At 51.2% G+C, this 26,557-nt stretch overlaps 1 protein-coding gene across 1 annotated transcript in view; it reads left to right on the top strand.

Annotated features, from left to right (window-relative positions):
• The window catches only part of acsbg2 (acyl-CoA synthetase bubblegum family member 2), a 64,639-nt gene extending 43,723 nt beyond the window's left edge, over positions 1-20,916 (top strand). Inside the window, exons 10-15 of the mRNA XM_078423984.1 lie at positions 2,746-2,927; positions 8,735-8,968; positions 11,097-11,314; positions 12,718-12,857; positions 16,408-16,654; positions 19,274-20,916. Coding sequence (XP_078280110.1) covers positions 2,746-2,927; positions 8,735-8,968; positions 11,097-11,314; positions 12,718-12,857; positions 16,408-16,654; positions 19,274-19,392 — 1,140 coding nt within the window. The 3' untranslated portion in view covers positions 19,393-20,916. The remainder of the gene's footprint in view (positions 1-2,745; positions 2,928-8,734; positions 8,969-11,096; positions 11,315-12,717; positions 12,858-16,407; positions 16,655-19,273) is intronic.
• The last annotated feature ends 5,641 nt before the right edge of the window (positions 20,917-26,557 follow it).

Raw genomic sequence — 26,557 nt, 5'->3', positions numbered from 1 at the left:
CAGACAGCAGCCGTAGTCGGGATCGATCCCGGGTCTCTGGCGCTGTGAGGCAGCAACTCTACCGCTGCGCCACCTTGCAGTGATTGTGGTCTATGGTCTGTTGAAGACGTGGATGGCTTTACATCGATAGAGAAATCTGTTCTTGCCCAGAGCTCATGGTAGAAGTAAAAATGGTAAAGGTTTAAGAGATGATTGCGGAGGGTGGTGCAAGTAATGGCTGACGTTTGGACATGTGTTTGGACTATCGCAGCCTTTAAGAAGCAATTAGACAGGTAGATGGAAAGGACAGGTTTAGAGTGATATGGACCAAACGCAGGCAGGTGGGTCAGCACGCAACAAAAGCTTCTCACTGTACCTTGTCACTGCACGTGACAATAAACTAAACTCAACTTAGTTGACCCGCCCCTTCCCGTGACATCAGTCTGAAGAAGGGTCTCGACCCGAAACGTCACCCATTCCTTCTCTCCCGAGACGCTGCCTGACCTACTGAGTCACTCCAGCATTTTGCGTCTACCTTCGATTTTAACCAGCATCTGCAGTTTTTTTTCCTACTCAACTTTGTTGCGGATGGGGCATGCTGGTCGGTGTGGGCAAGTTGGGCCGAAGGGCCTGCTTCCGCGCCGTGTGTCTGTTATGAACACAATGTATGTGGCAGATCGCCGAGCGTTAACGGCAGCGTGGACGAGACGCAGATATGTGTCTGCTTTGGATTTATTTAAAAGTCAGATGCAAAATTTAAAATTCAAATTATTTGCCAGTGCGTTTAATTTGACATGCAAAAATATGGCGCTAGGAACATTAACTCGTGGAAGGGGGTGTGAAGTAGACCTTGCTGTGCATGAAGTGTAAGAAAATAACTACAGATGCCGGTACAAATCAAAGGTATTTTTTTCACAAAATGCTGGAGTAACTCAGGGGGTCAGGCAGCATCTCTGGAGAGAAGGAATGGGTGGCGTTTCGGGTCGAGACCCTCCTTCAGACTGAGAGTCAGGGGAGAGGGAGATAAGGAAGGGTAAGGTGGGAAAACGAGACATCATAAGAGATGAATGTCAAGGAAAATGTATAACTTATCATTGTTAGCTAGAAGGTGACATCAAAGCAAACAGATACAAAATGTAAGATGGACACAAAATGCTGGAGTAACTCAGCGGGACAGGCAGCATCTCTGGAGAGAAGGAATGGGTGACGTTTCCTGAAGATTGGAGGGTAGCTAATGTTATCCCACTTTTCAAGAAAGGAGCGAGAGAGAAAACAGGGAATTACAGACCAGTTAGCCTGACATCGGTGGTGGGGAAGATGCTGGAGTCAATTATTAAAGAGGTAATAACGGCGCATTTGGATTGCAGTAAAAGGATTGGTCCCAGTCAGCATGGATTTATGAAGGGGAAATCCTGCTTGACTAATCTTCTGGAAGTTTGAGGATGTGACAAGTAAAATGGATGAAAGGGAGCCAGTGGATGTAGTGTATCTAGACTTTCAGAAAGCCCTTGATGAGGTCCCACACGGGAGGTTGGTGAGCAAAATTAGAGCACATGGTATTGAGGGTAGGGTGTTGACATGGATAGAGAATTGGTTGGCAGACAGGAAGCAAAGAGTAGGAATATACGGGTCCTTTTCAGAATGGCGGGCAGTGGCGAGTGGAGTGCCGCAAGGCTCGGTGTTGGGGCCGCAACTATTTACAATATGTATTAATGATTGGGATGATGGAATTAGAAGTAACACTAGCAAGTTTGCAGATGGCACAAAGCTGGGTGGCAGTGTGAACTGTGAAGAGGACGTTAGGAGGTTGCAGGGTGACCTGGACAGGTTGAGTGAGAGGGCAGATGCAGTATAATGTAGATAGATGTGAGGTTATCCACTTTGGCGGCAAAAACAAGTAGGCAGATTATTATCTCAATGGTGTCAGATTAGGTAAAGGGAAAGTGCAACAAGACCTGGGTGTGCTTAAACACCAGTCACTGAAAGTAAGCGTGCAGGTACATCAGGCAGTGAAGAAAGCTAATGGCATGTTGGCCTTCATAACGAGAGGATTTGAGTATAGGAACAAAGAGGTCCTTCTGCAGTTGTCCAGGGTCCTGGTGAGACCGCATCTGGAGTATTGTGTGCAGTTTTGGTCTCCTAATTTGAGGAAGGGCGTCCTTGCTATTGAGGCAGTGCAGCGTAGGTTCACGAGGCTAATCCCTGGGATGGAGGGACTGTGATATGAGGAAAGATTGGAAAGACTGGGCTTGTATTTACTGGAGTTTAGAAGGATGAGAGGGGATCTTATAGAGACGTATAAAATTATAAAAGGACTGGACAAGCTAGATGCAGGAAAAATGTTCCCAATGTTGGGCGAGTCCAGAACCAGGGGCCACACAGTCTAAGAATAAAGGGGAGGCCATTTAAAACTGAGGTGAGAAGGAAATTTTTCACCCAGAGAGTTGTGGAATTCTCTGCCACAGAGGGTGGTGGAGGCCAAATCACTGGATGAATTTAAGAGAGAGTTAGATAGAGCTCTAGGGGCTAGCGGAATCAGGGGGTATGGGGAGAAGGCAGGCACGGGTTACTGATTGAGAATGATCAGCCATGATCACATTGAATGGCGGTGCTGGGTCGAATGGCCTCCTCCTGCACCTATTGTCTATGTTTCTATGATCGAGCGGCAGAGTAGACTCTGTGGGCCGAGTGGCCTGATTCTGCTCCTGTGAGTTGTGGACACGGAATGTAATGTGTGTGTGTGTGTGGCGTTGTGCTTTGGCCCAGGGCTCGCTGGTGACCACGATGAGGGAGGTTCGTCCCACTGCGTTTATGGGAGTTCCTCGCGTCTGGGAGAAGATGCAGGAGAAACTGAAGACCGTCAGCTCAAAGTCTTCAACGGTGAGGAGGAAGGTGGCTTCATGGGCGAAGGACGTGGGCTTGAAAACCAACCTGAACCGCATGTATGGGTACGTATTGGGTCCGAACATCCAAAATATATTCCAGTCCAGTCTGTATCACAAAATGCTGGAGTGACTCAGCAGGTCAGGCAGCATCTCGGGGCAAGGGGCCACAGTTTAAGAATAAGGGGTAGGCCATTTAGAACTGAGATGAGGAAAAACTTTTTCAGTCAGAGAGTTGTGAATCTGTGGAATTCTCTGCCTCAGAAGGCAGTGGAGGCCGATTCTCTGAATGCATTCAAGAGAGAGCTGGGTAGAGCTCTTAAGGATAGCGGAGTCAGGGGGTATGGGGAGAAGGCAGGAACGGGGTACTGATTGAGAATGATCAGCCATGATCACATTGAATGGCGGTGTGGGCTCGAAGGGCCGAATGGCCTCCTCCTGCACCTATTGTCTATTGAGAGAGGGAATGGGTGATGTTTCGGGTCAAGACCCTTCTTCAGACTGATGTCAGGGGGGAGGGACAGAGGAAGGATATAGGTGGAGACAGGAAGACTTGGTCTCGACCCGAAACGTCACCCATTCCTTCTCTCCAGAGATGCTGCCTGACCTGCTGAGTTACTCCGGCATTTTGTGATACCTTCGATTTGTACCAGCATCTGCAGTTATTTTCCTACTTCTCGTCCTGTCTTCTCATTTCTAATGTTTAGGAAAGAACTGCAGATGCTGGTTTAAATCGAAGGTGAACACAAAAAGCTGGAGTAACTCAGCGGGTCAGGCAGCATCTCTGGAGAGAAGTAATGGGCGACGTTTCAGGTCGAGACCCTTCTTCAGACTGATGTCAGGGGAGGGGGCGGGACAGAGATAGAATGTAGTCGGAGACTGGTGGGAGAACTGGGAAGGCGGAGGGGATGGAGAGAGAGGGAAAGCAAGGGCTATCTCAAGTTAGAGAAGTCAATGTTGATACCGCTGGGATGTAAACTACCCAAGCGAAATATGAGGTGCTGTTCCTCCAATTTGCGCAGGGCCTCACTCTGACAGTGGAGGAGGCCCAGGACAGAAAGGTCAGTGTGGGAGTGGGAGGGGAGTTGAAGTGCTGAGCCACCGGGAGATCGGGTAGGTCTGGGCCGACTGAGCGGAGGTGTTCACAGTCAAACCAGTTTAGTTCAACTCGTTTGTTTCCCTTCATCATAACTTTCACTTAATTGATCATTTGGGTGGCGCGGCGGTAGAGTTGCTGCCTCGCAGCGCCAGAGAAATGGGTTTGATACCGACTCCGGGTGCCGTCTGTACGGAGTTTGTACATTCTCTCCCCGTGACCTGCGTGGGTTTTCTCCGGTTTCCTCCCACATTCCAAAGACCTGCCAGTTTGCGGGTTAATTGGCTTCTGTGAATGGTCCCCAGCGTGTAGGATAGTGCTAGTGTATCGCTGGTCGGCATGGACTCGACGGGCCGAAGGGCCTGTTTCCACGCTGTACCTCTAAAGCTAAAGCTGCTTCCATGCATTTCACAATGCCTGGTGATGGAACAGCAAAGCATTCTCGGCCCCTAAATGGTTTAGTTAAAGTATTAAATTCTTCAGCAATTACAGTCGAGCCTGATCGGACTTTGCTGGCTTTGCCTTGCACTGAACGTTATTCCCTTATCATGTATCTATACACTGTAAATGAATCGATTGTAATCATGTATTGTCTTTCCGCTGACTGGTTAGCACGCAACAAAAGCTTTTCACTGTACCTCGGTACACGTGACAATAAACTAAACTGAACTGATGTCAAAATGTTACGGTCAGGCACTGAGTGGGCTGTGTAACCACCAAGCCCAGGAGCACTGATAATGTTCTGCAGCCGTGGGGCCATGGAGCGTGGAAGCAGGCCCTTCAGCCCACCTTGCCCACGCTGGCCAACATTGTCCCAGCTACACCACCCCCCCCCCCTCCAGCATCTAGTGTTGCCAACTGTCCCGTATTAGCTGGGACATCCCGTATTTTGGCCTAAATTGGTTTGTCCCGTACGGGACCGCCCTTGTCCCGTATTAGGCCGGCCGGCCGGCCGGGACAGTGTAGACTAACGGAGTGTGTTCGGGGAGTGGGGCCGAGTGTGTTCACCTAACGGAGGTTGCATATCAACCCGCCTCCCGGCCCGGGCGGCCGCCATTGGTGGAGCGGGAGCACGTGGCCACTGGCTGGGTGAGATCACGTGGGGCGCGGGGCGGTGACGTCACATTGTCCCGTATTTGGGAGTGTGGAAGTTGGCAACCCTACCTGTATCCCTCCAAACCGGTCTAATCCATGTATGGATGTAGGTCCATGTCCCTTTAAGAACCATTTAAATGTCAGTCTTCAAACTTTGCTCCAGGTGTTGTTTGCACAGACAGTGCTGAGCAGCTCAACGCCAAGGCAAATACATCGGCAGAAAGACGGAGCACGAGGGAAATCAGGCACACAGACTGCCACTGACAGAAACACAGATAATAGGTGCAGGAGTAGGTTGTTCAGCCCTACCAGCCAGCACCGCCATTCACTATGATCATGGCTGATCATCCAAACTCAGTACCCCGTTCCTGCTTTCTCCCCAAATCCCTTGATTCCGTTAGCCCTAACAGCTAAATCTAACTCTCTCTTGAATACATCAAGTCAATTGGCCTCCACTGCCTTCTGTGGCAGAGAATTCCACAGATTCACAACTCTCTGGGTGGAAAAGCTTGTCTCCTGGTACAATAAATGTCAGCGGTCAGTCACCAAGGTGATAATTATTGATAGCTTCCTAGCCCTGCCCAGTAATGAGAAATGAACCAAACATCAGAGAGTCCACATCTATAATTTGTCTGTGGCCTCCTTCAAATATGCTGAACCTTGCTTCCAGCAAAACAGATAGTCTTGCCTTTTCTAACGAGGAAGTGCAGATGCTGGTTTACACCGAAGAAAGACACTAAAGTGCTGGAGTAACTCAGCAGGTCAGGCAACATCTCTGGAGAACATGGATAGGTGACGTTTCACAGAGTGCTGGAGTAACTCAGCGGGTAAGGCAGCATCTGTGGAGAACATGGATAGGTGACGTTTTGGGTCGGGACCATGCTATGACTGAAGAAGGTCTTGAGGGTGGCACGGTGGCGCAGCGGTAGAGTTGCTGCCTCACGGCGCCAGAGACCCGGGTTCCATCCTGACTACGGGCGCTGTCTGTACGGAGTTTGTACGTTCTCCCCGTGACCGCGTGGGTTTTCTCCGGGTGCTCCGGTTTCCTCCCACACTCCAAAGACGTGCAGGTTTGTAGGTTAATTGGCCTTGGTAAAAAAAATGTTATTGTCCCTAGTGCGTGTAGGATAGTGTTAGTGTGCGTGTAGGATAGTGCTAGTGTGCGTGTAGGATAGTGTTAGTGTGCCTGTGGGATAGTGCTAGTGTGCGTGTGGGATAGTGCTAGTGTGCGTGTGGGATAGTGCTAGTGTGGGATAGTGCTAGTGTGGGATAGTGCTAGTGTGCGTGTGGGACAGTGCTAGTGTGCGTGTGGGATAGTGCTAGTGTGGGATAGTGCTAGTGTGCGTGTGGGATAGTGCTAGTGTGCGTGTGGGATAGTGCTAGTGTGCCTGTGGGATAGTGCTAGTGTGCGTGTGGGATAGTGTGCGTGTGGGATAGTGCTAGTGTGCGTGTGGGATAGTGCTAGTGTGCGTGTAGGATAGTGCTAGTGTGCCTGTGGGATAGTGCTAGTGTGCGTGTGGGATAGTGCTAGTGTGGGATAGTGCTAGTGTGCGTGTGGGATAGTGCTAGTGTGCCTGTGGGATAGTGCTAGTGTGGGATAGTGCTAGTGTGCGTGTGGGATAGTGCTAGTGTGCGTGTGGGATAGTGCTAGTGCGCGTATAGGATAGTGCTAGTGTGCCTGTGGGATAGTGCTAGTGTGCGTGTGGGATAGTGTGCGTGTGGGATAGTGCTAGTGTGCGTGTGGGATAGTGCTAGTGTGCGTGTGGGATAGTGTGCGTGTGGGATAGTGCTAGTGTGGGATAGTGCTAGTGTGCGTGTAGGATAGTGCTAGTGTGCCTGTGGGATAGTGCTAGTGTGCGTGTGGGATAGTGTGCGTGTGGGATAGTGCTAGTGTGCGTGTGGGATAGTGCTAGTGTGCGTGTGGGATAGTGCTAGTGTGCGTGTGGGATAGTGCTAGTGTGCGTGTGGGATAGTGCTAGTGTGCGTGTGGGATAGTGCTAGTGTGCGTGTGGGATAGTGCTAGTGTGCGTGTGGGATAGTGCTAGTGTGGGATAGTGCTAGTGTGCCTGTGGGATAGTGCTAGTGTGCGTGTGGGATAGTGCTAGTGTGCGTGTGGGATAGTGCTAGTGTGCGTGTGGGATAGTGTGCGTGTGAGATAGTGCTAGTCGCTGGTCGGCGTGAACGCGATGGGCCGAAGGGCCTGCTTCCGAGCTGTATCTCTGAAGTCAAGACTTGAAACATCACCCATCCACGTCCTCCAGAGATGATGCCTGACCCGATGAGTTACTCCAGCACTTTGTGTCTTTTTTCTTAAAGCAACATCAGCAGTTCCTTGCTTGTTGGTAACTTGTGAAACATTGGTCCTGACCAACTTAAGGAAGCAAGGCAGATTCGATCAATTGTCCATCTCTACTTTTTTGCAAATCTTTCATTCGTTTGTTCTATTTCTCTCTACACCAAAGTCTATACCTCTCGTTTCGCTTTCCCCGACTCTCAGTCTGAAGAAGGGTCTCGACCTGAAATGTCACCTATTCCATCTCTCCAGAGATGCTGCCTGACCCGCTGAGTTACTCCAGCATTTTGTGTCCATCCACTTGAGAGCTGTTCAATTCAGTTTGGTTTATGGTCACGTGTACCGAGGTACAGTGAAAAGATGTTTGATGCGTTCTAGCTAACCAGCCAGCAGAAAGGCAACGCATGATTACAATCAGTTGCCATTCGCTGTGCACAGATACTGTACATGATAAGGGAATCGTGTTGGTGCAAGGTAAAGCCAGCAAAGTCCGATCAAAGATAGTCTGAGGATGTCCGTCGAGGGAGGTACAGATGCTGCCTGGCTAATGATGCTTCGACTTATTTGAGAGGGAGAAGGTGAAATGGGATGTGTAGGTATTACAGCTGAGCAAAGGAAAGTACGGAGGCATGAGGGAGGAGCTGGCTGTTGGGCTGGGAGGGACCTGAGCAGAAATGAGCAGCGCAGCAATTGCTGGAGTTTCTGGGAATCATTCGGAAGATGCAGGGTCTTTTCATTCCAAGGAGGAAGAGAGATTCTAGGAGAGGAATGTGGCCACCATGGCTGACACATCCGCCCGCGTGATCGGGCGCACGGAATGCATCTCAGCGTCTGAGAATTTGGGTTTGCGATGGGTTTATCGGAAGGTTGGCCCCATGTCGTGCAATACAATATACCTTTATTGTCATTGTACGGGGGTACAACGAGATTGGGAATGCGCCTCCCATACGATGCAATAATTTAATTAGCTAATCAGTATTAATTTAAACAACCCAACAAAATAAATTGTAACAGTTTTAAAACAGAATAAAGTGCAAGTAGATCTGTGCCGGTTCACTGTGCGATGTGACCATCCGGCTCAGCAGGACCGGTTCATGGCAGCTATGGCCCTGGGGATGAAGCTGTTCTTGAGTCTGGAGGTGCGGGCGTAGAAGGCCTTGTATCGTCTGCCCGATGGTAGAAGTTCGAACAGACTTGTTGCAGGGGTGTGAAGAGTCTTTGTGGATGCTGGTGGCTTTTCTGAGGCATGGTGTGTCGTAGATGCCCTCCAAGGCTGGTAGCTGTGTTCCGATGGTCCTCTGAGCTCTAAGTGGAGGAGCGCCTGCCGTAGTCACGGGCCGCTGAGGCTCCTAAAGCGGGCGACTTTAATTCAGGGGCGATGTCTTTCAGACACACGGCAGTCACGTGGGACTTCCGGCTGGCCGACAAGCTGGTGTTCAGGATGGTCCGCAACGCGCTGGGGCTGAATCGCTGCACTAAGTGCTACACCGGAGCGGCACCCATAACCAAAGACACGCTGGAGTTTTTCATGAGCCTCAACATCGCCGTGTACGAGCTGTACGGAATGAGTGAGAGCTCGGGCCCACACACCCTCTCTGTTCCCAGTGCCTTCCGCCTCACCAGGTAACGTCGCCTCTCTCCACTAACTATATTATTATTATTATTATTAACAATTTATTTGAAGAAGGGACAATGTACATTAATTGACGTTCAAACAAACGTAACTGTACTCGTTAGCCGAGAGGCTAGTGTTCATCGACAGTCCTTTAGCCTGATGTTGGTAGGCATCCTAGAAAAGAAATGCAATACAATATGTACAATAGTTAAAAACATAGTACATTACCATACAAAGCAATACAGTCAATTAAAATGAGCAGACAAAACCCAAACGGCAGATGTAAAAATACAATGCGAGTACAGTCTTTATTTAAAGTTTACATTTTTTAAGTTTAAGTTTTAAAAGTCACGTTCACGTTGGATAAGACTAGCATCAGTGTTGATGGTCATTGCTTGGCGGTCGTTGTCTTTGGCCCCCTGTACGGTATTTGGGGCGGACCAGCGGGTAGAGTCGCTGCCTCACAGCGCCGGAGACCCGGGTTCGATCCCGACCACGGGTGCTGTCTGTGCAGAGTTTGCACGTTCTCCCCGTGACCTGCGTGGGTTTACTCCGGTTTCCTCTCACACTCCAAACACGTGAGGGTTTGTAGGTTAATTGGCTTTGGAAAAAAAAAAATTGTAAGTGGTCCCCAAGTGTGTGTGGGATGATGCTAGTGATCGGAGTGGTCACTGGTCGGCACGGACTCGGGGGGCCAGAGGACCTGTATCTGCGCTGCATCTCTAAAGCAAACTGTGAGAGTGTTCCATTTGAGGGCTGTATAATTGGAGCAGGTTGTCTCAGATCCTCTTGCAATGATGCCAACGTTCCCGCTTGCTTTCCCAGTTGCTTGATCAGCTCGTACATTAACTTCCAGTGATTGTGTAGGAAGGAACTGCAGGCGCTGGTTTACATCGAAGACAGACACAAAATGCTGGAGTAACTCAACGGGACCCCAGCAGCATCTCTGGAGAGAAGGAATGGGCGGCATTTCGGGTCGAGACTAGGTCGCCAACTGTCCTGTATCAGCCGGGATGTCCCGTATTTTGGGCTAAATTGGTTTGTCCCGCACGGTACCGCCCTTGTCCCGTATTAGCAGGGTTGCCAACTTCCTCACTCCCAAATAAGGGACAAAGGGTGACGTCACCGCCCCGCGCCCCATGTGACCTCATCCAGCCAGCGGCCACGTGCTCCCCCTCCACCAATGGCGGCAGATCAAAGCAGACGACGATAAGGAAATGTAGAATGGTTCATTGTTGGCTGAAGGGGAGGTGAGGAGGAGGCAGACAAACAGCAACATCGATTCAATGATACTCAGTCTGAAGAAGGGTCTCGACCCGAAACGTCGCCCATTCCTTCTCTCCAGAGATGCTGCCTGACCCGCTGAGTTACTCCAGCATTTTGTGTCTGCCAGTGAATTGTGAAGTGGACACCCAGATCTGGAATTTAATAGGATGAGAGGGGATCTTATTGAAACATATAAGATTATTAAGGGGTTGGACATGCTAGAGGCAGGAAACATGTTCTCAATGTTGGGGGAGTCCAGAACCAGGGGCCAAAGTTTAAGAATAAGGGGTAGGCCATTTAGAACGGAGATGAGGAAAAACGTTTTCATTCAAAGTTGTAAATCTGGAATTCTCTGCCTCAGAAGGCAGTGGAGGCCAATTCTCTGGATGCTTTCAAGAGAGAGTTAGATAGAGCTCTTAAGGATAGTGGAGCCAAGGGATATGGGGAGAAGGCAGGAACGGGGTACTGATTGTGGATGATCAGCCATGATCACATTGAATGGCGGTGCTGGCTCGAAGGGCCAGATGGCCTCCTCCTGCACCTATTGTCTATTGTCCCTGTGAACGTAAACACTTTTCATTCTCTCACTCCAAAGACGTACAGGTTTGCAGGTTAATTGGCTTGGTAAATGTAAAGTTGTCCCTAGTGTGTGTAGGATAGTGTTAGTGTGCGGGGATCGCTGGTCGGCGCGGACCCGGTGGGCCGAAAGGGCCTGTTTCTGCGCTGTAACTCTAGACTAAACTAAACGCAGGCCCTGGAGTCCTGGCGACATCCTCGTACATCTTCCCCGGGCCTTTAGTTGGGGGTTTGAGCGAGGGCGGGCTTGGCGGTGGTTACTCTTCGCTGTTTTAACGGTTTGATTTCTTGCAGCTGTGGGAAGTTGATACCGGGCGCCAAAACCAAGATCGTCAACCCTGACGCGGACGGCTGTGGCGAGATCTGCTTCTGGGGAAGGCACCTGTTCATGGGGTACCTGAACATGGAGGATAGGACGCAGGAAGCCATCGACGAGGACGGGTGGCTCCACTCTGGTGACCTGGGCAAGCACGACGAGCAGGACTTCCTCTACATCACCGGCAGAATTAAAGGTTCGTCCCGCCCTTGGTGTCCGTCCACCGCGGTTTTTAGTTGAAGAGGAATCACCAGTCTGAAGAAGGGTCTCAACCCAAAACGTCACCCATTCCTTCTCTCCAGAGATGCTGCCCGTCCCGCTGAGTAACTCCAGAATTTTGTGTCTCCCTTTGGCTTTTAGTTAGTTTGGTTTAGAGATACAGCGCGGAAACAGGCCCTTCGGCCCACCGAGTCCACGCCGACCAGCGATCCCTAACAATATCCTAGACGCTTATACCAAGTATACAGACCCAAGCCAATTACCCTACAAACCTGCACGCCTTTGGAGTGTGGGAGGAAACCGAAGATCTAGGAGAAAACTCATGCAGGTCACGGGGAGAACGTACAAACTCCGTACAGACGGCGCCCGTAGTCGGGATGGAACCTGGGTCTCTGGCGCTGTGAGGCAGCAACTCTACCGCTGCGCCACCGTGCCTCCCTAATCTTGTTATAACAACCACTTGCTATTGTACGCATTCTATGTGCACATTTGGGCGGCACGGTGGAGTTGCTGCCTCACAGCGCCAGAGACCCGGGTTCCATCCCGACTACGGGCGCTGTCTGAACGGAGTTTGCACGTTCTCTCCCCGTGACCTGCGTGGGTTTTCTCCGGGTGCTCCGGTTTCCTCCCACACTCCAAAGACGTGCAGGTTTGTAGGTCGATTGGCTTCTGTAAATGATCTCTAGTGACTCGGATAGAACTAGCATTGGGCCGGGTGATCGCTGGTCGGCGCGGGCTCGGAGATCAACGATGGGCTCCTGTGAGGTCGAGATTGGTGGGGGGTTGGACCACCAGTTGCCAGAAGATCAGTGGTGGACCTGTATTTAGTTAGCCCAGGGTAGACACAAAATGCTGGAGTAACTCAGCAGGACAGGCAGCATCTCTGGAGAGAAGGAATGGGTGACGTTTCGGGTCGAGACCCTTCTTCAGACTGATGTCAGGGGAGGGGGCGGCCAACGATAGGATGTAGTCGGAGACAGGAAGACTGGTGGGAGAACTGGGAAGGGATAGAGAGGGAAAGCAAGGGACTATCTGAAGTTAGAGAAGTCAATCTTCATACCGCTGGGGTGTAAATTGCTCAAGCGAAATATGAGGTGCTGTTCCTCCAATTTGTGCTGCGCCTCACTCTGACAATGGAGGAGGCCCAGGACAGAAAGGTCAGACTGGGAGTGGGAGGGGGAGTTGAAGTGCTGAGCCACTGGGAGATCAGGTTGGTTAAGACTGACTGAGCGGAGGTGTTGAGCGAAACGATCGCCGAGCCTGCGCTTGGTCTCGCCGATGTAGAGAGGTTAGTTGGCCCAGGGCGCATTGAAGGGTGGTGAAAGTATCTGGGTCTTCATTCTGTGTCCGGCTGTTCATTGGCGGTGTTCCCTGTGGCAGAGTTGATCATCACGGCCGGTGGGGAGAACATTCCGCCTGTTCCCACCGAGGAGGCGGTGAAGGAGCGTGTTCCCATCATCAGCAACGCCATGCTGATCGGAGACAAGCGCAAGTTCCTGTCCATGCTGCTGACGCTGAAGGTGCGTGCCTCAATCCCTTCCTTAGCAATGTCCGGCTGTCCGGCTTTTTCAATATGTTGCATTCAGGGCCAGACCGTCACGCAAACCAACCTCCCATCCATCGACTCCATCTACACCTCACGCTGCCTCGGCAAGGCCAGCAGCATCATCAAGGACCAGTCTCACCCCGGTCACTCCCTCTTCTCCCCTCTCCCATCAGGCAAGAGGTACAGAAGTGTGGAAACGCACACCTCCAGATTCAGGGACAGTTTCTTCCCGGCTGTTATCAGGCAACTGAACCGTCCTCTCACCAACTAGAGAGCGGTCCTGACCTCCCATCCACCTCATTGGAGACCCTCGGACAATCTTTAATCAGACTTTACTGGACTTTACCTTGCACTAAACGTTATTCCCTTTATCCTGTATTTGTACACTGTGGACGGATTGATTGTAATCATGTGTTGCAATCTCACATTTATCGACTCTCAGCGCAGAAACGGGCCCTTTCGGCCCACCGGGTCCGCGCCGACCAGCGATCCCCACATATTAACACTATCCTACACCCACTAGGGACAATTTACACATGCACCAAGCCAATTAACCTATAAACCTGCACGTCTTTGGAGTGTGGGAGGAAACCGAAGATCTCGGAGAAAACCCACACAGGTCACGGGGAGAACGTACAAACTCCTTACAGACAGCACCAGTGATCAGGATCGAACCTGGGTCTCTGGCGCCGTGAGGCAGCAACTCTACTGCCGCGCCACCGTGCGATCTAGATACAGGGATAAATGGAATAACGTTTAGATCAGGGGTTCCCAACCTTTTTCGTCCCGTTTACCCCTTTGCAACTGTTGTGTTCGGTGATTTGAGTTTACACTTCTACCACAATAAAGCAACCGACAAATGGGTTAATTTTTAAATGCTGTTTTTAACATTATCATTTTAAGTTCAAATAACAATAATAATAGCACATCACGATGTCATTTCAGAATAGCCTTTATTGTCATCCAAAAAAACAAGTCTTTTGGACGAAATTTTGTTACCCACAGTCCAACAATAAGAGCAATAAAAATAAGCAATAACACACACAATCACAAAGCAACACAAAACAAAACCAAGAAACATCCATCACAGTGAGTCTCCTCCAGTCACCTCCTCACTGTGATGGAAGGCCACAATGTCTTTTCTCTTCCCCTGCCGTCTTCTCCCGTGGTCAGGCTGTTGTAGTTGCCACGTTCCAGGCCGCGCCGGACGGTGAAAGGTCCGCAGCGGGCCGACCCAAGCCCCGCGACTCGGGACGGGCGAAGACGCTTATTTATGAATATTTTTCACTTATTTATGAATAACTAATGGTGAACAGATACCGGGATATCAGAACCAAACACAGGCGGTCAATATGTACACATCCAGATTCAACAAATCTACCCCCTGGGAAGGTAAAAGTTCCCCGCTGGGGGTAAATCTGCCCCAGGTTGGGAACCATTGGTTTAGCACAAGTTTAAGTCCAATTTAATGATAGTCCGAGGGTCTCCAGTGAGGTAGATGGGAGGTCAGGACCGCTCTCTAGTTGGTGAGAGGACGGTTCAGTTACATAGAAACATAGAAAATAGGTGCAGGAGTTGGCCATTCGGCCCTTCGAGCCTGCACCGCCATTCAATATGATCACGGCTGATCATCCAACTCAGTATCCTGTACCTGCCTTCTCTCCATACCCCCTGATCCCTTTAGCCACAAGGGCCACATCTAACTCCCTCTTAAATATAGCCAATGAACTGGCCTCAACTACCTTCTGTGGCAGAGAATTCCACAGACTCACTACTCTCTGTGTGAAAAAAAACGTTCTCATCTCAGTCCTAAAAGACTTCCCCCTTATCCTTAAACTGTGACCCCTTGTTCTGGACTTCCCCAACATCGGGAACAATCTTCCTGCATCTAGCCTGTCCAACCCCTTAAGAATTTTGTAAGTTTCTATAAGATCCCCCCTCAGTCTTCTAAATTCCAGCGAGGTGATAACAGCCGGTACGAGGCCGTGCGGTACGGGGCAGTGCGGTACGGGGCAGTGGTGTACGGGGCAGTGGTGTACGGGGCAGTGTGGTACGAGGCCGTGCGGTACGGGGCAGTGGGGTACGGGGCAGTGCGGTACGGGGCAGTGCGGTACGGGGCAGTGCGGTTCGGGGCAGTGCGGTACGGGGCCGTGGGGTACGGGGCAGTGGGGTACGGGGCCGTGGGGTACGGGGCAGTGCGGTTCGAGGCAGTGGGGTATGGGGCAGTGGGGTACGGGGCCGTGCGGTACGGGGCAGTGCGGTACGGGGCAGTGGGGTACGGGGCAGTGGGGTACGGGGCAGTGGGGTACGGGGCCGTGGGGTACGGGGCCGTGGGGTACGGGGCCGTGGGGTACGGGGCAGTGGGGTACGGGGCAGTGGGGTACGGGGCAGTGGGGCACGGGGCAGTGGGGCGTTGGGCACGGGGCAGTGGGGCACGGGGCAGTGGGGCACGGGGCAGTGCGGTACGGGGCAGTGGGGCACGGGGCAGTGGGGCACGGGGCAGTGGGGCACGGGGCCGTGCGGTACGGGGCCGTGCGGTACGGGGCCGTGCGGTACGGGGCAGTGGGGTACGGGGCCGTGGGGTACGGGGCCGTGCGGTTCGGGGCAGTGGGGTACGGGGCAGTGGGGTACGGGGCCGTGCGGTACGGGGCAGTGCGGTTCGAGGCAGTGGGGTACGGGGCAGTGGGGTACGGGGCAGTGCGGTACGGGGCAGTGCGGTACGGGGCAGTGCGGTACGGGGCAGTGCGGTACGGGGCAGTGCGGTACGGGGCAGTGCGGTACGGGGCAGTGCGGTTCGAGGCAGTGGGGTACGGGGCAGTGGGGTACGGGGCAGTGGGGTACGGGGCCGTGGGGTACGGGGCCGTGGGGTACGGGGCCGTGGGGTACGGGGCAGTGGGGTACGGGGCAGTGGGGTACGGGGCAGTGGGGTACGGGGCAGTGCGGTACGGGGCAGTGGGGTACGGGGCAGTGCGGTACGGGGCCGTGCGGTACGGGGCCGTGGGGTACGGGGCAGTGGGGTACGGGGCAGTGGGGTACGGGGCCGTGCGGTACGGGGCCGTGCGGTACGGGGCCGTGCGGTACGGGGCAGTGGGGTACGGGGCAGTGGGGTACGGGGCAGTGGGGTACGGGGCAGTGCGGTACGGGGCAGTGCGGTACGGGGCCGTGGGGTACGGGGCCGTGGGGTACGGGGCCGTGGGGTACGGGGCAGTGGGGTACGGGGCCGTGCGGTACGGGGCCGTGCGGTACGGGGCCGTGCGGTACGGGGCAGTGGGGTACGGGGCCGTGGGGTACGGGGCAGTGGGGTACGGGGCAGTGCGGTACGGGGCCGTGGGGTACGGGGCCGTGGGGTACGGGGCAGTGGGGTACGGGGCTGTGCGTTACGGGGCAGTGGGGTACGGGGCAGTGGGGTACGGGGCAGTGGGGTACGGGGCAGTGCGGTACGGGGCTGTGCGTTACGGGGCAGTGCCTGAGTCTGGACTGTGCCTGCGTGCAGGAGTGAGTGATGACCTTTTTTCCCGTTTCAGTGCAATGTAAACGGTGACACTGGCGAGCCACTGGATGAGCTGACGGAAGAGGCCATCCAGTATTGCCAGACGATCGGCTGCAAAGCCACCACGGTTTCCGAAATCTGCAGCAGCAAAGATGCGGCTGTGTTTGCCGCCATTCAGGAAGGCATCAACCGCGTGAACGAAAAGGCTACGTCCAACGCCCAGCGAATTCAGAAGTGGTGCCTTTTAGAAAAGGACTTCTCCATTCCTGGCGGTGAATTGGGTAAGGCATCAGTCTCTCAGTGCAAGTATTAACGGACTGCTGGTTCTGGATGTTGAAAGGCGGTGCTGGCCCGAAGGGCCGAGTGACCTCCTCCTGCACCTATTACCTGCGTTTATATGCAAGTAATGGAGTCGTATTATAATTTTGTTTTGGAGGTGCAGCGTGGAAACAGGCCCTTCGGCCCACCGAGTCCGCGCCGACCAGCGATCACCCCGTACATTAGTTCGATCCGAGAGACTAGGAACAATTTACAGAAGGCGATTAACCAACGTGCGATCGCTGGTTTAGGTTACAGATACCGCACAGAAATGGGGCCTTTGGGCGACTGAGTCTGTGCCGACCAGCGAGTCCAGCACAATAACCCTGTCCCTACAAACACGAGGGCCAATTTACAATTATACCAGGCCAATTAACCTGCAAACCTGCACGTCTTTGTAGTGTGAGAGGAAACTGGAAGAGTAGGAATTAACTGGTCCTTTTCAGAATGGCAGGCAGTGACCAGTGGGGTGCAGTCCAGTGGGGTGCAGTGTCCAGTGGGGTGCAGTGACCAGTGGGGTGCAGTGACCAGTGGGGGTGCAGTGACCAGTGGGGGTGCAGTGACCAGTGGGGGTGCAGTGACCAGTGGGGGTGCAGTGACCAGTGGGGGTGCAGTGACCAGTGGGGGTGCAGTGACCAGTGGGGGTGCAGTGACCAGTGGGGGTGCAGTGACCAGTGGGGGTGCAGTGACCAGTGGGGGTGCAGTGACCAGTGGGGGTGCAGTGACCAGTGGGGGTGCAGTGACCAGTGGGGTGCAGTGACCAGTGGGGGCGCAGTGTCCAGTGGGGTGCAGTGACCAGTGGGGTGCAGTGACCAGTGGGGGTGCAGTGACCAGTGGGGGTGCAGTGACCAGTGGGGGTGCAGTGACCAGTGGGGGTGCAGTGACCAGTGGGGGTGCAGTGACCAGTGGGGGTGCAGTGACCAGTGGGGGTGCAGTGACCAGTGGGGGTGCAGTGACCAGTGGGGGTGCAGTGACCAGTGGGGGTGCAGTGACCAGTGGGGGTGCAGTGACCAGTGGGGGTGCAGTGACCAGTGGGGGTGCAGTGACCAGTGGGGGTGCAGTGACCAGTGGGGGTGCAGTGACCAGTGGGGGTGCAGTGACCAGTGGGGGGCAGTGACCAGTGGGGGCGCAGTGACCAGTGGGGGCGCAGTGACCAGTGGGGGCGCAGTGACCAGTGGGGGCGCAGTGACCAGTGGGGGCGCAGTGACCAGTGGGGGCGCAGTGACCAGTGGGGGCGCAGTGACCAGTGGGGGCGCAGTGACCAGTGGGGGCGCAGTGACCAGTGGGGGCGCAGTGACCAGTGGGGGTGCAGTGACCAGTGGGGGTGCAGTGACCAGTGGGGGTGCAGTGACCAGTGGGGGTGCAGTGATCAGTGGGGGTGCAGTGATCAGTGAGGTGCCGCAAGGCTCGGTGCTGGGAACCCGGTTATTTACAATATATATTAACGATTTAGTCGAGGGAATTCAATGTGACATCTCCAAGTTTGCGGATGACACAAAGCTGGGTGGCAGTGTGAGCTGTGAGGAGGATGCTATGAGGCTGCAGGGTGACTTGGACAGGTTGTACGAGTGGGTGGATGCATGGCAGATGCAGAATAATGTGGATAATTGTGAGGTTATCCACTTTGGTGGCAAGAACAGGAAGGCAGGTTATTATCTGAATGGTGTCAGGTTAGGGAAAAGGGAGGTGCAACGAGACCTGGGTGTGTTTGTACATCAGTCACTGAGGGTAAGCATGCAGGTACAGCAGGCAGTGAAGAAAACTAATGGCATGTTGGCCTTCATTGCGAGAGGATTTGAGTTTAGGAGCAAGTAGGTCCTACTGCAGTTGTACAGGGCCTTGGTGAGACCGCACCTGGAGTATTGTGTGCAATTTTGGTCTCCTAATTTGAGGAAGGACATTCTTGCTATTGAGGGGAGTGCAGCGTAAGTTCACCAGGTTAATTCCCGGGATGGCAGGACTGACATATGATGAAAGAATGGGTCGACTGGGCTTGTATTCACTGGAATTTAGAAGGATGAGAGGGGACCTTATAGAAACATAACATTCTTAAAGGATTGGACAGGCCAGAGGCAGGAAAAATGTTCCCGATGTTAGGAGAGTCCAGAACCGGGGGGGTCATACAGTTTAAGAATAAGGGGTAGACTATTTAGGACTGAGATGAGGAAAAACATTTTCACCCAGAGTTGTGAATCTGTGGAATTCTCTGCCACAGAAGCCATTCATTATGGCTTTTTTCACTGGATGTTTTCATGAGAGAGTTAGATTTATCTCTTAGGGCTAATGGAATCAAGGTATATGGGGGAAAAAGCAGGAATGGGGTACTGATTTTAGATAAAAATGTAAAAATTGTCCCGTGGGTGTAGGTTAGTGTTAGTGTGCGGGGATCGCTGGTCGGCGCGGACCCGGTGGGCCGAAGGGCCTGTTTCCGCGCTGTATCTCTAAACTAAACTAAACTAAATTACGTACGGGAAGCAAAGCTGAAGACGGTGATTAAAATCGAAGCACCAATAAACTTCTCGTTTTGTATCTGCCGCCTTTGGTAACTTTGCTTTTGGTCTCCTGTCTCCTTTCACTTCCAGGTCCCACGATGAAACTGAAGCGGCCGGTAGTCATGAAGATGTACAACGATCAAATCGATGACTTCTACAAGGATGCATTAACCCCGGACACCCCGGATAATCCGCTCACGGGAAAGTAGACCCCACGCTGCCTGCAGAGGACCACCAGCTGAATCTGTGCACTGTTTTATATTTTTAATTATCGCCATTTTAAGTTCATGTTTCACATTGATTTGTAAAGCTCGTTTGATTTGAAGGAAATGCCAAAAACATTTTCATAGTTCATCAATGTTAACTTCATTGAGGAAACTACCGGTATTATTGCATTTGTACTTTCCAGGGATTGGGCTCGTTTAAACAAATCAGTCTGGGGCGATGGGTTTGTGCAGTTATCGATCGGCACAGCCACAGGCTTGGCGCTGCATACATGCTACCTTGAAAAGTTCTGTCATCGTTCTTCAATGTACAAGTACATGCGAGAAGTAGTTTGACTTCATTTGACTTCACTGTGGAAACAGTCAAACCGTTTTGTCTTAAAGCGTAATAACTTTAAAGGCTAGGCAGCAAACTTCCTGTTGATTGCGATGTGTTTTGGGAGAGAGAAAAATGTTGTTTACAGAGTCTACAATGACGTGGTGCAGCGGGTAAAGCTGCTGCCTCACGGCGCAAGAGACCCGGGTTCCATCCCGACTGCGGGTGCTGTCTGTACAGAGTTTGTACGTTCTCTCCCCGTGACCTGCGTGGGTTTTCTCCGGGTGCTCTGGTTTCCTCCCACACTCCAAAGACGTGCAGGTTAGTCGGTTAATTGGCTTCGGTAAAATTGTAAATTGTCCCTAGTGTGTGCTGGGTAGTGTAAAAGTGCGGGGATCGCTGGTCGGCGCGGACTCGGTGGGCCGAAGGGCCTGTTTTCGCGCTGTATCTGTAAACTAAACGGAAAAAAATAGATAGATATTCTGTTATACATGATTACAGTCTCCAAAGAAGTGTTTTACTTTTGAGAACCGTGCATCTATGAAGAATATTGTTAGTTTTGTTTTGCACCCAAAGCTATTTAAGTAATCATAAGCTGTTATGTTGCTTTGGCTATTTATTGTTTATGAGTAAAGTTGCCATGGAATATATTTTTGTGTTTTAACTCTGCATTTTGTAGAAAAGCTGTACAGTCCCGTTGGAAAAAAACCAAATAGAAGATCACATTCTTCATTTTTACACACGAGATCCTATATAACATGGCAACGCTTTCAAGACTGTAGATTCATCAAAGCCATGTACTTTTACAGGATATCAGCATAAGAGGCTGACTGTCGAAATACTTGAAAAAGCCCCTCGTGTAGATTCACTTTCCTGCCTGTGCTCCATCATATCCTTTTTTTTATCTTTCTTAAGTATGCCCTTCTTATTTAAACAAAAGTTGTGAGATTCTGTGTTCATCGCAAGGGGCGGCACGGTGGCGCAGCACGGTGGCGCAGCGGTAGAGTTGCCGCCTCACATCGCTAGAGACCCGGGTTCGACCCCGACCTCGGGTGCTGTCTGTGCGGAGTTTGCACGTTCTCACCGTGACCCGCGTGGGTTTTCTCTGGGTGCTCTGGCTTCTTGAATCTTGCAGTCGTCCACCAGGGACTATACTGGAAGTTGGCGAGGGTGGGTGTGGTCTCACGGGGGCTGTGCCGTCTGTGGGCCTGGGTGGGGGTCTTGAAGGTTGCGTAGGTGGGCATGTCAACAGAGGATTGTGTGGGGTGGGGGGGGGGGCATTCCAGAGGGAAATTGCTTCAGGGAAAAACGACCGGATGTAGGGAGTGGATGCGTGTTGTTGAACTACAAGTTGCCTGTTGTGGCTCCTTCTGGATCTTGTTGTTTTCTCTTTGACGTGTAAGTCAGAGTGGAGGTGGATGTCCTTGTTGATGATCTTGTGAAGGGTCGTCAATCTGAGCATCTGGCGTCTGCTTTCAAGGGAGTCCCAGTTTAAGTCGGTGTCCATTTTGCTTACACTGGATTGACGTCTGAAGTCGCCGTACACAAACCCGGGCTGCTCTCCGTTGAACATTTTGAAGACCATGTTGATTTTTCTTGGTACCGGGGATCCGAGCAGCGGAGGCATACTCCAAGTGCGGTTGGACTATTGTTTGGCACAAATTTGTTTTTGGCAGTTTTGGAACAATGGTGGAGGTTTCTCTGGATGAAGTTGAGCATCTCCATGGGTTTGTTTGCAGAATAATGTGACTGCTTATCCCACTTCAGGTGGTTTTGTATAAGGACATCGAGATATTTGTCTTCAGTGACCTGTAAAGTTTCGCCAAGCACAGACTTGTGACTTTTACTTGCTTACTGGGAACCTGTTTCTGAACCAAATGCGTTTTTAAAGGTGCACCAATTTTCATTAACAGTCTTGGCTGACGAGAAAGTCTCCAGTGAATTCTTGGGCATCGTACTTTGCTCGTCCACTTTATTCCAAAGATAAACAGTTCTTTGTGGTTTCACTGGGATAGTAATCTGGGATTCCTCCCGCATCCCAAAGACGTGTGGGTTTGTAGGTTAATGAACTCCTGTAAATTAACCCTAGTGGGGTGCAGGATATCATATCATATCATATATATACAGCCGGAAACAGGCCTTTTCGGCCCACCAAGTCCGTGCCGCCCAGCGATCCCCTTACATTAACACTATCCTACACCCACTAGGGACAATTTTTACATTTACCCAGCCAATTAACCTACATACCTGCACGTCTTTGGATATTGTCAGTGTGCGGGGATCGCTGGTCGGCGTGGACTTGCGGGGCCGAAGGGCCTGATTCCACACTGTATCGCTATAAAGTCTTCAAACTAGTAAGTCTTTGTACAATAATATTATTATTACACTAATCCTTTTTGTTGATTTTTGTCGTTTAGTGACTTGCCAAAGTCGCATCTTCTAGGCAGCTGGTAGTGGGGGATAGATTTATCCCCAACTCCTGTCTGAGTCCCTGTGGTTCTGTCGTTTGTTTGACCTGGCCTATTGCTCGGGGTTTGTGTCTCCATTTCAACCACTGAGGAGCCAGTAATGATCTCGGGCTTTTGGTAGGGGAAAAAAACTGCAGGTGCTGGTTTAAATCGAAGATAGACACAAAGTGCTGGAGTAACTCAGCCGGACAGGCAGCATTGTCTGGTGAGAAGGAATGGGTGACGTTTCGGGTCGAGACCCTTCTTCAGACTGATGTCAGGGGAGGGGGCGTACCGTCCCCTCCCCTGACATCAGTCTGAAGAAGGGTCTCGACCCGAAACGTCACCCATTCCATCTCTCCAGAGACGCTGCCTGACCCGCTGAGTTACTCCAGCATTTTGTGTCTACCTTCGGGCTTTTGGTCATAGTTTTTAAATTGCCTCAGCATCCCCTGCCACCATGTAGTGATACAGTGTGGAAGCCGGCCCTGCAGCCCAACTTGCCCACAACCAGCCAACGTGTCCCATCTACACTAGTCCCACCTGCCTGCGTTTGGCCCATATCTCTCCAAACCTGTCCTGTCCATGCACCTGTCTAAATGTCTTTCAAGTCTTGTTATAGTACCTGCATCAGCTGGCAGCTCGTTCCATACACCCACCACCCCTTTATGCGAACAAGTTGCCCCTTGGGTTCCTTTTGCCCTCCCACCTCGGGTGTTTTGCTTAGGATAGGACTGGATCGGAAAGCTCAAGGGAATAAGAAGCAATGAGATGGGAGGAGGTTTTAGTTGGTTATCCAACACTGACTGCAGCCAGTGTTGCAATGACCTCTGCCATGTGATTTCTGTCAACATATCAGTGAGAAGTGCCTAAAAACCTACCACTGTACCGGGACTCAAAATTTCAAAGTCTATTACTGCATGTTCGTAAGGTCAAAAGTGATAGTAGAATTAGGCCAATCGGCCCATCAAGTCTGCTCCGCCATTCGTTTGTGGCTGTTCTTTCTCTCCCTCCTAACCCCATTCTCCTGCCTTCTCCCCATGACCTCTGACACCCGTCACTAATCAAGAATCTATCTATCTCTGCCTTAAAAATATCCACTGACTTGGCCTCCACAGCCTTCTGTGGCAAAGAATTCTGAGGCTGTGGCCTCTGGTCCTAGACTCTCCCACTAGTGGAAACATCCTCTCCACATCCACTCTATCCAAGCCTTTCACTATTCGAACTTTCACTGTTCTTATTTGCAAAACTATCAACTCTAATCGCTATTGAACAAGTCTTAATTATAGAGAGGGAAGTAGAGGTATTAACCTGAAATAAATGACCCATTGTTCTAAGTTTACACTTGACTGATTTAGTAATACTGTGGCTGTATCATTGTTGTGCCACAAACATGCACCGTAGAAAAAAAGACAGCCATTGATTCCATTTGTGCTTGAAATCTTACGGATGGTTTACACAATTATTTTAATAATAGCTTTTTTTTAACTGAGGTGTGCAATGCCCACAGCGGTAGAGTTGCTGCCTCACAGCGCCAGAGACCCCAGTTCCATCCTGACTATGGGTGTTGTCTGTACGTAGTTTGTGCATTCTCCCTGTGACCAGTGTAAGAAGGAACTGCAGATGCTGGTTTAAACCGAAGATGGACACAAAATGCTGGCGTAACTCAGCGGGACAGGCAGCATCTCTGGAGAGAAGGAATGGGTGACTGAAGTCCGAAGAAGGGTCTCAACCCGAAACGTCACCCATTCCTTCTCTCCAACGATGCTGCCTGACCCGCTGAGTTACTCCAGCATTTTGTGTCTTATCTCCCTGTGTGTGTGACCTGCGTGGGTTTTCTCCGGGTGCTCCGGTTTCCTCCCGCACTCCAAAGACGTGCAGGTTTGTTGGTTAATTGACTCCTGTAAATTGTCCCTCGTGTGTGTAGGATAGAACTCGTGTGTACGAGTATGATTGTTGGTCGGTGGGGACTCGGTGTGCCGAAGGGCCTGTTTCCACGCTGTATGTCTAAACTAAATTACATCCCAGTTTCCCTAATGATTGCAAAATAATACAAAGGCCACTTGCTTCCGTTGTCTGTGCCTGTCGTTTATATAAATGTACCATCTACTATATGCATTGCGCCAGTTTTGAAATTGAGCGCAATTGCACAGAGGTATCAGAAATAAAGGCATTAAGTTGAGAAACTTTGTAAAGCGAGTGTCGGCTGTACACCACATTAAGCCCAGATACCATGTTATTTTTTTCCCCATCCAGTACCTGTTACTCTTTGTACAATTACAGTACTGCTATTTTTCATGAATGTCCATAACTCCATCTAGACTGAATCAGTGTAAATATGGGTATTGTATTTGATAAATTATTAGAATCTATTCCTGCAGCAGATTGTAAATTTTGCATGAACTTGTACAATACAATTGGAACGTTTGTGTATTCAGCATCGTGATGGAATGTGTTACAAATAAAGTTGTGAAAGCAGTGGTGACAGCTGACGTGTTTCCAGTGTCGGGTTTTTTTCAAAACAGCATTTATTTCACCACCGTAAACCTTAAGGAAGAACGAAATTGCCTGTACAAAATCAGACGGTACTGGACTGTCAAACGTCATCCCACTACTGGCCACATCTTCCCATTTCCACCCCTTTCTGCTTTCCGCAGAGACCTTGTAATTTTGTCTGGATTAAAGGAGGTGCCAGACCACCAGTTACCAGAAAATCGGTGGTGGCCACTTGGGGTGCAAACTCCCTCACTCCCAAATAAGGGCAAGGTGACCTCACCCAGCCAGCGGCCACGTGCTCCCGCTCCACCAATGGCGGCTGCCCGGGTTGGGTGGCGGTTTGCCATGCAACCTCTGTTAGGCGGCGCCCGGGCCTCTGGACCTAACATAGAAAATAGGTGCAGGAGTAGGCCATTCGGCCCTTCGAGCCTGCACCGCCATTCAATATGATCATGGCTGATCATCCAGCTCAGTAACCCGTACCTGCCTTCTCTCCATACCCCCGATCCCTTTAGCCACAAGGGCCACATCTAACTCCCTCTTAAATATAGCCAATGAACTGGCCTCAACTACCTTCTGTGGCAGAGAATTCCACAGACTCACCACTCTCTGTGTGAAGAAATGTTTTCTCATCTCGGTCCTAAAAGACTTCCCCCTTATCCTTAAGCTGTGACCCCTGGTTCTGGACTCCCCCAACATCGGGAACAATCTTCCCGCATCTAGCCTCTCCAACCCCTTAAGAATTTTATATGTTTCTATAAGATCCCCCCTCAGTCTTCTAAATTCCAGCGAGTATAAGCCTAACCTGTCCGGGCCTGCACTATCCGGGCCTACAGTGCCCCCCCGGGCCTAATACAGGACAAGGGCTGTCCCGTGCGGAACAAACCAATTTAGCCCAAAATACAGGATGTCCCGACCAATACGGGACAGTTGGAAACCCTCGGTCGACCTGTATGACAACACAAGATTAATGACAGAGAAACTCCAAGGTGCAGTGGGATAAAATCACCGACTAGATCTATTGGGTTTATGGACAGCGAGCAATATATACAAGGGACAATTTAAAGGAATTTTACAGGTATGTAGGTTAATTGGCTGGGTAAATGTAAAAATTGTCCCTAGTGGGTGTAGGATAGTGTTAATGTACGGGGATTGTTGGAGGGCCGAAAAGGCCTGTTTCCGGCTGTATATATATGATGATGATATGATATGATGATGAATTGTAGATGGTGTCCATATAGATTGCAAAAGGCTGGTGTTGACCACAGTAAATCAGGCAACAGTGAAGGAAGTGAGACCAGGAACTGCAAAGATAAAGAATGGCTTAGTAGAAGCTGAGCAGAGAATCTTTTCAGATGCTTGGGCCAGTTACTATAATCATTGTCTTACAGCACGGAAACAGGCCCTTCAGCCCAGCTTACCCATACCGACCAAGAAGACCCATTGGACGAATGGTCTGGTTTAGTTTAGAGATACAGCGCGGAAACAGGCCCTTCGGCCCACCGATTCCGCACCGACCAGCGATCCCCGCGCACTCACACGATCCTACACACACTCGGGACAATTTACAATTTTACTGAAGCCAATTCACCTACGAACCCGAATGTCTTTAGAGTGTGAGAGGAAACCGAAGATCTCGGAGAAAAGCCGCGCTGGTCACGGGGAGAACGTACAAACCCTGTACACAGAGAATCAAACCCGGGTCTCTGGCGCTGCGAGGCAGCAACTCTACCACCTTTTGTCTTTTGTAAAACTCCTTGCTCTTGTTAGCCTCCTCTCACAAAACCAGTTTAACGACGCATCAGTTGATTCTTTTGTACGATATGAATGTAGATTTTAAAAACGTGCACATATTTGAAAGTGGGAAAGGATAGTCAGTACTCAAAGGGTT

This window comes from Rhinoraja longicauda, chromosome 28 (assembly GCF_053455715.1).
Source record: "Rhinoraja longicauda isolate Sanriku21f chromosome 28, sRhiLon1.1, whole genome shotgun sequence".
In the NCBI taxonomy this organism is placed as follows: Eukaryota; Metazoa; Chordata; class Chondrichthyes; order Rajiformes; family Arhynchobatidae; genus Rhinoraja; species Rhinoraja longicauda.
This window is presented reverse-complemented; position numbering and strand designations above follow the sequence as displayed.